This window comes from Dermacentor albipictus, chromosome 6, assembly GCF_038994185.2.
Source record: "Dermacentor albipictus isolate Rhodes 1998 colony chromosome 6, USDA_Dalb.pri_finalv2, whole genome shotgun sequence".
Lineage (NCBI taxonomy): Eukaryota > Metazoa > Arthropoda > Arachnida > Ixodida > Ixodidae > Dermacentor > Dermacentor albipictus.
Genome location: NC_091826.1, coordinates 54,703,637 through 54,715,908, shown reverse-complemented (window position 1 = coordinate 54,715,908; position 12,272 = coordinate 54,703,637). Strand labels below are relative to the sequence as shown.

At 46.2% G+C, this 12,272-nt stretch overlaps 1 protein-coding gene across 3 annotated transcripts in view; it reads right to left on the bottom strand.

Annotated features, from left to right (window-relative positions):
* Window positions 1-279: 279 nt before the first annotated feature.
* Window positions 280-12,272, bottom strand: part of LOC135907793 (zinc finger protein 775-like) — a 30,090-nt gene continuing 18,097 nt past the window's right edge. For all 3 annotated transcript variants that reach the window (XM_065439535.1, XM_065439536.1, XM_065439534.1), the window contains exon 4: window positions 280-10,979. In XM_065439535.1, coding sequence (XP_065295607.1) covers window positions 10,189-10,979 — 791 coding nt within the window. In that variant the 3' untranslated portion in view covers window positions 280-10,188. The remainder of the gene's footprint in view (window positions 10,980-12,272) is intronic.

Here is a 12,272-nt window from a genome sequence, read left to right as displayed (position 1 = left end):
CACTTGGCTCCTGGGAAGGGGAGTTTCCTTTTTCTATCTTTTTTTCTCGTATTTGGCCTCCTTACAGAAAATAAATTCTAAAGAGTTATTAAACAACACTCTACCAGCATAAAATGATTGGGTGTTTCTGCTTAGTATGCATTTCAAGAGGGTCTGACATGTATAATAACAAATATGTCACTTGCCATGTTGGCTACAAGGTGCGACTGCCGGTTAAGAAAAAAATCATGCAGTAGTGAAGGCCATCAGCCAGTCACCACAGAAAGAGTTGGACGAAGCTGCTGTTGAGCGAATGCTTTATTCCTGTTATTTGTTCTCTCGGCGCTTCGCCACGTGCGTCCTCGTACAACACTTGTTAAAAAGCTTTCCCACACAGCTGTGGACTGATCTTGCCATACAAAAAATATATGTGTACATACACACACACTCCAAAATGCACATCGTTTTTATGTAAATCTATACCATGGTATCAAACACGATTGTGGTAAAACGTGTGTGTATAATAGCATGTATATAATATATATATATAACTTCAAGTATACAATATATCTCATATTTTTTTTTCTTACGAAACAAGTATGCAAAAACACGAGTATGGTAAAAATAACTTTCTTTTTATGAGGGAGGGAGGAAATGTAAAAAGCACGGGCAACAAAAAAGTATTCTTAGGAATGAGTTGTTCCAAGTGAAGAAATGTCCTTTAAAACAAAGCAAGCCATTGGTGTGTTTGTGAAAGAGAGAATGTGAGAAATTGAGAAAGGAAGAAAAAGAGGGGGAAGGGATAGATGGGAGAGAAAAAACATAGTATGTGTGTGGCAACAATAAATATATACCAATCCTTCTATGTACAACAAAGTGGGCGTCGTCGTCGTCGTCGTACGTGACAAGTTAAAAAAATGCCTCTGCTTCGCACGACCATGCGCGTGCGCGCGAGAAACAGCAAATTGTTATGACCCTGAGAACATCTCTCCTAACACCACCAGACACATCGAGTGAACAACAGCTTCATCAGAAGAGGAGTATTACAGAACAAGGCATGATTTTGGCTCTTCGGCCCCACCATACACGACACACTTGTCTCCCGCACCCCGCTTACACAAGATTGCCTCCCCTTCACAACAGCGAGTAGCAGCAGGACATGAACAGACAACAAGACAACAGGCTTCATTTCACCGGAACGCTAGCCGGACACCACCCGGGCGCCAATCTCTCAGGTACTTGGTCAGTTTTGGTTCGTGCGTGTGTGTGTGTGTGTAGCGTGCGTGGCTGTGTAGATGCACGCATGTGCGATTTGTGTGTGTGTCCGTGTGTGTCCGTGTGCGATGCCTCCTTTGTGGCTGAACACTCTTGTTAGACTAGAAAGCGCAGATGGTGTTTCGGGCATGGAATAACCTTGCCCTTGATTGATGATGAAGGGGGCACACTCAGATCCAGACAAGGCAGCGAGTCTGACCTGCCGCATTTCATAACTGCGACGGTCGCTTATCAAACCCATTTTCGTTCAAAGCAATTTTATTCTCGGCACATATCGGCTGTACGGTGCAAGACGTGCCAAACCCAACACTTTTGTAAACCTTCGGGCGCTCTTGCAAATGTTTCCCCAAGGCACAAACAAACTCAGATTTGTGAATGGCTTTGCTTAAATAATTCATTAACAAGCCTCTCTACAAAATACTCCAAATATAAGTAATATCTAACTATGATTCAATAAAATATTTATAAATAACTGCAGGTACAAGTGTAAAGCGTAGTCCAGCCGACTAAGTCTCGAAGGCAAACAAGGGAAGTTTTTCAGCGTTCCCTCCAAGAACATGTCTCTAGCCGTGCATCATGACACGCATGCTGCATAACTGTGAAGCAATGCAATTGCATTGGTAAAATTAAATACCTTCAATTCACTGATCATTCTGCCAAATCTAACAAAGGCACAAATGAGTGTAAGCCAAGCAACAGTGCTCCATAGAAAACCAGGTGGGAGCTAACGCCAAAGTCAGGGAGATGTCGCTCCACTCAGCTAAAAAATTAAGCCTTTGACACTTTGCACATGTTGACGCATGGCAACTGTGTCAGACAATTCATAAAGTGCAACCTTTCATTTAGTGCAATTCTTTGGTTAGGCCTTTAGGTTCATGCCTCATGTATACAGAGTGCCTACGTCAGCTATCTTTCAAGAAAATGTGCTCGACAATGTCGTGTTAGTGCAGCCTTATTAAACTTCAAATGCTTGCCACCTAGAGATGGCAAGCAGATAAGTTAGCCAAAATCTGAACTAGCAGACATCTTCCACACATCTGCACAAGCCACTAGGGAACATCCTGCAAGAAGCTGTTTAAATACCTCTATCAAAGAGAAAAGGCCATTCAAATCACCCGCAATACTGCCAACCATTATGACCAATTCATTCCAAGCTGACTGAGGCTCAATAAGAGACACCGAACAGCAATTTCTATTAGTGTGCATATACACTACAGTTCGGCAATGTCCATTATAGAAGAAGATCAAGCGGAGTGCATAAACCAAACCTGAATCAGCCATTCTGTGATATTTATGAGACAACTATGAGACATGCCATAGTGGGAGACTCTGGATTAGCTTCGACCAAATGGAGTTCTTTAATGTGCACCTAAATCTGAGTACACGGGTGTTCCTGCTTTTCACCCCCATCGAAATGTGGCCGCTGTGACGGAAAACAAAGTCCGGTGCGGAGCAAGAAAGCCTGCTCCAGGTCTACCATTGGGATTGATAAAAGCGGGAACCGAAATCAGAAATTATAACATTTGCAGATAATGGTTCTAACTTGCACTGACTAGCCAAGGAATCCCGCCCCATCACTGCTTCCCATCGGTGCTACTTTTGCATAACGCGGCCGCCGAGTGCACTTTTCAGTGTTGAAGAAAGGGAACATTCTCTAGTTTTGTTAAAAGCAGTCAAATGACTTCCTGTCCGTAAACGATGGCAGTAGTTGTATAGTACCATTAAAAACGCGGGTGGCTAAATTCTACTTAATGCCATTTTGTATATGTCTGACGACAGCATTTTGACACCACTCTAATTGCTGTGTCTTGAAGCTTCACTTGCGACACAAAAAGCAAGAGAAAACTCGAGCATGACGAAAACTGCCACATGCAAATGCCTCTGTCTCTATTTTTTCTTCTTTTCTTCCATTGTCCTTGTGCTTTCTTGTCCCATTCATTGCCAACAAATAAAGCCATACCAATTCGCCCGACTTTCTGTCCTTCTGATTTGTCTTCGCCTTGACAAATGCAAGCTCGCTTGCCAAAATGATGGCTCCACTTTTGATCATTTCAAGTCTCCACTTTTCTGTCATCCTCAGCCTTGTTTGACTTCCTGTTCTGAATTTGAAAGGCAGCATGTAAAACAGACTATGCCATCCACCAGCAATGTTGAGACAAACAAGTCCATTCCTACGAGTGCTAGATTCTATCTACACAGCCTCTGGCGTCCGCCTCAACTTCCTCAGATTTTGAACACGCGGAAGATTTTTCGGGGCACATCTAACCGATTTCCCAATTACGCCAGAGGGTCGGGCTTCCTTGGATAAGGTTCCGCTGAATCATTAACTGAACGTAGCGTAATGTGGAACGAGGCACATGGCAACATTAATGAATGCCTCTCACTGCAATAAGGCACCGCACTGGGTGTTGCATTATCTAAAATCTAAATGATAAAACAAGAAAAAAGGAATGAATGCACAAAGATGAGTCAGAAGCACAAAAAGGTCTGGTGTCACTGTATTTTTCACAAAGAACAACGTGGCACAGACTGGCATGATGAAGCACAGTTCATAGTTATGATTACGCAAGTTGGTTACAAGTAGCTCTATACAACGTGGTCAGCAGAACTAAGGTTTCAAAAGCTATGTTAGGCTTTGCCGTCATGAGGCTCTGTCGGTGACGAAATGAAAACTTTTGCTCTGAATTGCTGGGTATGCCTGTGACTCGCATGCCTTGTCTGGGCTTGTGCTACCCTTCAGCTAAATGCCGTTCGCATGTTGGGGGGGGGGGGAATAAAAACAGCCCTCATGCCGCCCCGACACCGGAAGGCATTCTCTCAGCCTACAAAACGTGTTGAGGCCCCATTTTGTTTGTACCTTGCAAAGCACACTTGATGGGACAGAGACATCAAGATATCAGCTCTTGTTCTTTTTGGAGGGAATAACACGAAGTGCAACCAATAAACCTGGAGTATAACACAAGTTTCCTAGATGGGCGCAAGATTTCCTACTGGCCCCTTCTGCCGAGTGGTTTTGATTTTCACATCAGACGTCATATCCTCAATGCGACGATGCTGTTTCTTCCAACAGAAACAATTGGTGTTGATGCTGGCTCTGGTGCACGTTATGCGCACGTGCAAAGTGGAGCTCTCTCACTTCCAGCCTCCACTTTTGAGGCTGCTCTACTGTCAGCAATAAAGGTTTACATACAACAGGTTCTGCAAAGAAACCAAATGTTTGTGAGGCCTGCGCACATGGCAAAGATTTTAGAGTTGCAGCCTGCAGCGGTGTGTAATGAAGGACTGCATTCCCGAACTATACAGAGATTCAAGTTTCTTGCAGAAACTGCACCCCGTAAGCTTGCGCCACGGATAATACACACATTTTACACATATCTGCACATATGTATGCAGTATGCATGTCCACATAAATGTACACATGAGCGCACACATGTACATGCACTCGAACATACGTACACATGTGAACATGAATGTATTCATATGGACGCAGGTGCATATATTGCGTACATGTTATTGCACGCATCTGTGTGTATACAACAGACTGTGTGTACGCACACATACTACTGCATGTTCTGCACATACGCTAGTGTGTCCTTGACACATGCTGTCAACCGTGCACTTTTGTTCAACAATGCTTTGCTGTAGATTACCATTACACGATGCTAGATAGTTTGAGAAATCAAGACGAACCCTCAGAGGCGCCATGTTTTAGGGTTCATTGCTGTGAACCATCATTTAGTCAATTACTGCACGTGAATTCCTTTTAAGGATAACGTGAGGCCAAATCTTGATGTCTCTGCCCTCTAATGAGCTGCCTGACCTCTCTGTAGGACGGGTAGGCAGCTCTATGAAGTGGTGATGATGTGATGCACAAAATGCACAGGTATAGCCTGCACTCTTTTCAAGAACGTCTTTTGACCCTTGCCAAATCAAGCTGACGTTTCAAGCAAAACAAAACTAATAGTAAGAAAAAAAAATAAAAGGTGGAATGGTAGGCACCAAGCCTTTCAAGATACCTGAGCTCTGAAAAAAAAAGAAAAAGAAAAACATCACACGCATTTTTGCAGACTTCCTGCATCGGTGCTTCCAATTACCTCCCCTTAATTAAGGAGGCCTCCAGAGGAATTCTATTAAAAACTTGGGCCAATACAACTCATCATGGGTGCATCACAGAATCACTTGATCAGTTAATTTGCAAGCACTTACAAAAAGCGTATTAATGCAAGCTTAGACATCGTGCTACATCAATCTGCCCTTTCATCAGCAATGCAAGGCCCAGATTTGTGAAGCTGTTTTGCTTGCAACAACAGCCCGCAGGAACACCTTGCAAGAGCAAGTGTCGGCCAATTGTCGAAGTGAATGGTGAACCTGTGAAAGCACCAGTCAAAAGAGAATCAGTTCTTATGAATTGAGAGCTTTAGCAACAAGAGATGGCACAAGCAATTTGCAAGATCTAGTGCCGTTGAATTGTCATGATCAATTCTGTACCAGTGAAGGCACCGGTCAATGAGCAACAGTCCTTACGAATGAAAAGCTTCACGAATCGGGCCCAGCTTGCACCCCCCTCACAGAGTCAACATCCACGATGCCTGCAAACAGCAGTCTCACACAAGTCACGTTCAGGTTGTAACTCCTATTCAGGCGCTTTCACTGAGAACACTGTCCTACAACGACCAGAGCCAAAACACCCAAGCAGGGACCGGCGGCAACATACAACCTCGCAGACGACAAGCCACGTTTCTATACAGCTCAACTGCTTGCAACAAGCGACCATGGCTGGAATATCAAGTCTCCCAGCCAGCACAGTTCTTGCACTGCCAACGATGTCAACGGCGCATAACGCGGCACAATGTAAATGACAAGCGGCTCGCGAAGGTGTTCATAAAGCTCATTGCGACCAAAAACAGCTTGTTGTACACGGCCTCCGTGAAAAAAAGAAAGGGAAAAAAAAAGCTAAACAAAACAAGTATGCATATCCAAACAAGCCACGGTAGAGCGAAGTCTGTTTCGTTGCGATACAAAAAACTTTGTTAACCGGAATATAGTCAAGGACAGTCCTTTACCATATACTGGCCCGGTCTAGTACAAGTGCTCCTATGTGTCCCCTTTGGTGCAGGCCCAAACCAGAGTTCACTTAAAAGTGCAGTGGGCAGCAGCACCGTTTCAACAAAAAACAACTGCGACGAGTGTGTGATATGAGCACTTATTTCGGGCCTGGCCATGATGTGTGTGACCTCCCTGGTAGGCCGGATGAGAAGGTGCCGACCCAATGAGGGGAAAATGGGAAGGCTTTCTTTTTTTTTCACATGTATATATATATATTTTTTTTGTCCACAGGGGATGCAAGTCTGCGTGACAAAAAAGACACTTGAGGAGTGTGCGCAATAAATAATGCCCCTCCTAAAATCTTTTTTTCTTCTTCTTCTCTCTTCTCCACGACATGCCGCGCAAGCTAAAGGCACACAAGCTAAAAAGAAACAAACAACAAAAAAATGAAACGATATAATTTGTTCTCTGAGGAGATTCTCCAGTTCGTGCAACGAAAGAAAGCAGTCGCAAAAAAATTGTTCGCCGCGGTGCACTAGGACGCCACTCAAGTTCGGCGCAGTGTGGTAGAGGCAGTGGGGCACAACGCGATCGCTAGCTGCACTGAAAGCAAGCGGTCTCTTCCCAACGCATGAGCGTTTCTTGCGGCATGGGAACAAGTGGGACCGGTAAGGTCTGCAAGTTCTGGCGGTAAAGTTGTGCGCTCGTGGTGTTACGATGCCGAAGGACTCGGATGGCAAGCAGAAGACTGACAAACGCTGTCCTTCAGTCGAAACGACGGAAAGACGGTGCGTGCCTAGCGATTGCTTTCTTGCCAACAGTTGTTTAGAGCTGCAACTGAACGGAAGCATTCCGATCTACCCAGTTTTCGATTCTTTTGTAGGTGTACTCGTTTTTCAAAGTAGGTTTAGCGCAAAGCAGACGACTCTACATACAAAAAGGATGAGCGCTAACTAACAACTACTTTCAGTTACCGCTTGTCTAGTATCTTTTTGTATGTGTGACCATTTGCGTCTCACTGAACTTACTCTAGAAAGAGTGCGCCAAACATGCCCAAGAACGAGTTCTACTCAAGTACACTTGTTACCATTTGGGGAAAATGATGTTGCTTCCATGAGACACTTCCTTATTTTTAGTAACAGCATCAGCCCTAATCTGCACTGCTTTCTCAACCAAGTACAATTGTACTAATGCTAGAGAAATAATTACATTACAGATAATCAGATTCCAATTGTGCTCCACATTCTGTGCCATGATATAACTGCAGATTTCGATAAATAACTATAATTAAAGTTCAGTCACATGTGACAATCTTGATAGACGTAACACACTCTAACAGCACCGCAAGGTTTCATTTAAGCAGCAGAAATCATACATAAAGCAAGCAGAAGATAAACATCTACAATATGATAGCATACAGAAGTAAACGTAATTCTAAGCACATAGCCAAGGTGCTTGACTACATATATCTTTTTTCAAGTAATGTCATGTTGGACTATTAAAGTAACATGGAATTCCTGCACACATCAACATTCTGTTTGCACAGAGCTAATAAAATAAGAACTATTGTCACACTACTTTTGGTTGAAACTTGCAGCATGAACAGTGGCAAGAATTAGTGGCAGAAGAATGTGTAAACTGGCACTTCAAAGAATGTTATCAGGTTGCGTCAGAATCAGGGAGCACCACACAGAATGTACCAAATCAATTAATTTGAATTATATCTGGATACTTTTAAGAAGCAGTACCTCCTACTATCAGGTACGAAAGGCTTTACTAAGTTGTTAAAATAGTCTTGCACTTATTAAGTGCAATGTAGCAACATTCTGTTACCAACTAATTGAATTGTTAATTGGTTTAGCCAACCTAAATATATATCAATAGATCATGCCGACTTTGACAATAAGCCTCCTAAAGAACAGAGGGGGGGCATTATGTGTATAGAATTGGACAGTTCTTACCGTTAAACAAAGAGCGCATCCAGCAAAAAGTTAAACTAGTTTGAAAGTGGGCACAACGCACAAAAAACAACATAAGGGAATGAGTGGATGATACAAACGATGCACTGTTTGTGTCACTCTTTTCTTCATGCTATGTGGTTTTTCTCGTTCCTCCTGCCCAATGATTTGATAATAACTAGTCCAACTACAGACAGTACAGGACAAATGAACTAAACCCTGCATTCTGATGCAATAGTGTGCAGGTATTTGAACAAGGAAACCAATAAGTTGAGGGCGCGAGACCATGCTCCACTAATTGCACTTACTCGGACCTAAATGACGGGAGTGCAACTGAAGATTGACTGGAAGAAAATAACTATTTAAAGAGACGGTTAATCGCCCAGCCCTAACAACTTCATCAAGATGGTATCTCACAGCCCTGGGAAAAGTGAAGCTGTGTGCTGCGAGAGTCTGCAAAAACAATATTTTACATAATGTGCTCAGCTGTGCTTTCTGTAAAACCTGCTTGATTCCATTACACCTAAAGAGGAGTGCATATGGATCTTCGGTAGAAACCACTACCTTGCTTGCACCCGAATTTCGCGCTGTGGCAGCATTTCGCAGTCGGCTCAGCGTAATACAATACTCGCTTGCATTACCTGCCCTCTATTTCATCCACAATAAATCTGAGGCACATATTTCCTGTTGCGATGCTACATAAAAAAAGAAAAGAAGGCTGATTACACTGCAAAGCAACGGTGGTGCCATCTATCATTTCTTCAATGCCGAAATGACAAACCGCACCATCGCTCCGCCGCAGCGCAGGGGTTGATACACATGCACTTTGGACTTGTCATGGATGAAACAGGCCCAGTATTTGCACAAAGATGTGGCGCCAAACTTAACCCACTGCAAAGTAGTAAACACATAGCTAATGTGTGAAATTTCAGCCCGAAGTAGCCAGTGACACATTTGGAAGAGTTGCATACACTTGCTGCTGCTGCTGCTGCTATTTAGGCAACACTTGGTTAAAGCCTAGTGCCATTACTTTACTACCACTCTCATACAGTATAGAAATAAACAGCTTGCAACTGTGCCCTACATTGCCTTTGGAAGCAGCATCATTACATGTAGGTGACAATGAAAAGGCAACGGCCTGCCACGGAAATCTGTATGGGAGGTTCCCAACCCTGCTTTCATGTATAGCCTGCTGCGTTCTCTCACTTCCACGCTGCAGCAGTCTAGTGTAACAAAACAATGAGGTAGAGCAGGGGGCTGGCAAAGTCTCTTTCACCGGGTCGAATGGCGTTCCTAGTGCATCGCGACAGTTATTGCTCTCTCAATTCTCTGGACGGGCGGGGAGGAGCACTGTGATGACGGCGGATGGAAGACGCCTTTGGCACGGGGCCCCCAGTGGGAGTCTTTGGCGGAAGCCAGGAAGCAAGAATCGATTGGGGCCGGAGGAAACTCCACACTCCAGCACGACCAGATAATGCCACAAATGCTCCCGAGCACCTAAAGCCTGTCACATGATGGCGCCACCTGGTGCTGGTGAGCGATATCACCACAGGGCTGGCAGCTCGTGTACAATTCCACCAGATGCCACCAACCTGCGCTCCCCTGCCTGAGCCTCCTGTCCGTGCTATGTGCAGCAACATTTCGAGCAACGAAACTTGCTTTGAGTTCGTGTCGCCAGGTGGTGCCAGCGCAATGTGACCTCATCATGGTACATAAATGTTATAGTTCTGTGACATTGCTAGATGCCATCAGTCCAAATTCCTCTGCCCCACAGGCCTTACACTTTTTTTTTCTGTGACGTTATCTGGTCGCCGGCACACGCTTGTGCCCATGAAGAGGAGTTTTTTCTTTACCCCTGTTCTGTCCATCCTTGCTCCCTGGTGGAGGCCCTTTCTTTTTGTACTCCAGCAGTGGGGGGGCTGGTGGAAGACTAGAGCCCGATTCGTGCTGAGATGTGCAGCCCGTTGAGCCGGCTCTTGAGCGGCAGGCAGTCCGGCGCCAGTACGGGGACTCCCAGCAGCGGGCTGGCCTCCTGCCCATCAGGCGCCACCAGAGGAATGACGCCGAGGAGGCTGGCACCGAGTGCACCGCGCGCCGCCTGCACGTCCACCACAGGGATGCAGAGCGATGGCGGGCCCTGGCACCGAGCTATGTGCGCCTGCTGCAGACACCGGTAGCTGAACTGGCGGCCGCACCGAAGGCACGGCAAGCGCCGCAGGTGGCGCTGCCGTGTGTGTGCGAGCAGCTCCCCCTTGCGAGAGAACCGCCGCCGGCACTGCGGGCACCTGAATGTCACCCCCTGGACATCCAAGTGCAGCTGCGCATGGTACCGGTAGAGCGCCTTGGAGCCAAACAGCTTCCCACACTCGACGCACAGGAGCTGACGGCGCTGCTGCTGCTGCTGCTGCTGCTGTTGCTGCTGCTGCTTGTGCGGAAACCGTGGAGAGGACGACAAGCTGCGCGAAGTCTCTGCCTCCAATTTGATCGGAAGCGGTGCAGAGTAAGGTGGCGCTGCAGCCGGTCGCGCCTCGGTCAGGTCGAGGGGTCCCTCACTGGTGGATGTGCTGGGCGGCAGGGGGGGCCGTGGCGCTGCTACGGGCGGCTCAGAGAGAACACTCTGCACGTGCGTGCGCACGTGCCATTCAAAGTCCTCTTCACTGCTGAACTCCATCTGGCACGGAATGCAGGTGAAGGTCACGTCTGGGGGACGACCTGCCGTTGCTGCATCCACAGAACGCAGTAAAAAAAGATGCAACTGCAACACATCTGAAGCAACTGAAGCATGTGCCATGAAATACATTGCTGCTTGACATTATTTTGTTCCAACACGCAGAAGGAAGGCCTTATGGGAAAATAACAGGTGGAATGTCAATGCATTTCACAGGAAGCTTGCAAACCCGTCTCTCAAAACTGATGCGAGTCTTGCGATACTACCGTAAAAACCGGACTATAGGTCGGACCGGAATATAGGTCGATCCCCCAACTAACGAATTCTCAAAATGAAAAAAAAAAAAACATTTCAATGGCAAAAGTACCGAAAGACATGACACCCTTACCGTGAAACAAAGGCGACTCAGGGGGTTGCACAATGGTGACAGTATTTATTTAAATGCTGCTCGCATGTGCAGCTGGGCCAAGTTTTTAGCGGTATCGCGCGACCATCGACACGCGTGCTTGTCAACACTTTATTAACCCTTTCGCTGTCGGACCTTTCTGGCCGTGACGCACCCCCAGTGTCGGCTTGGTTTCAGGGAACGAGCGTAACAGGGAATGAACATAGCAATTCATTTTTGATTATGATTGGTATACAAATAACATAGTCAATGAAATATGCACATTTCAGTGTTCTGCAGCTGTTGTTAGTAAACATCATAATCATCATCAGCCTGACTATAATATCCGTTCAACATCCGAATCTGATGATGCAGATCCCTCTTCCTCGCATGCGACTCTGTCCGAGTCCGAATCCGAGCTCGGCTCGTATTCTGAATCGGAATTGAGCCACCGCTCCAATGAGCAGACGAAGGTCCCGCGCGCTGAGCCATCCGAAAGTTACCGTGCGTAGGGAGGATGCGCTTTCAGTCGCCCGCACAACGGAGAGCGATGGGAGGTTGCGTGATCAAGAAGACAGAGGGAGATGGAAAAAGGCTAAACAAATTTCAAAGGGCTTTACGTTTACTGCTGCAAGCCGGAAGCGAGGGTGCGGCGAGAGAGCGAAAGCAGCAACGAGTCACTCTTTTCGGAGAGGCAACGGCACGTGCGCCTGAACTTGACGCGCCGTAGCAGGCACACCAACAGAACAAAAATAAAAACCTTCAAACCAGCGAAGATGGCAGAACAACCCCTGAACCCATAACCACACGCGCGCGACGCATGATACAGCGAACACGGAGCCACCGCGGCACTCAGCAAAGAGAAAGTGGAGAGTGGCAGTCGCGCCGTACTCTCCAATACATGGAGTCGAGGCGAATGCACAGAGGTCGGGGCGAATGTACGAACTTGTAGACAGAGTCA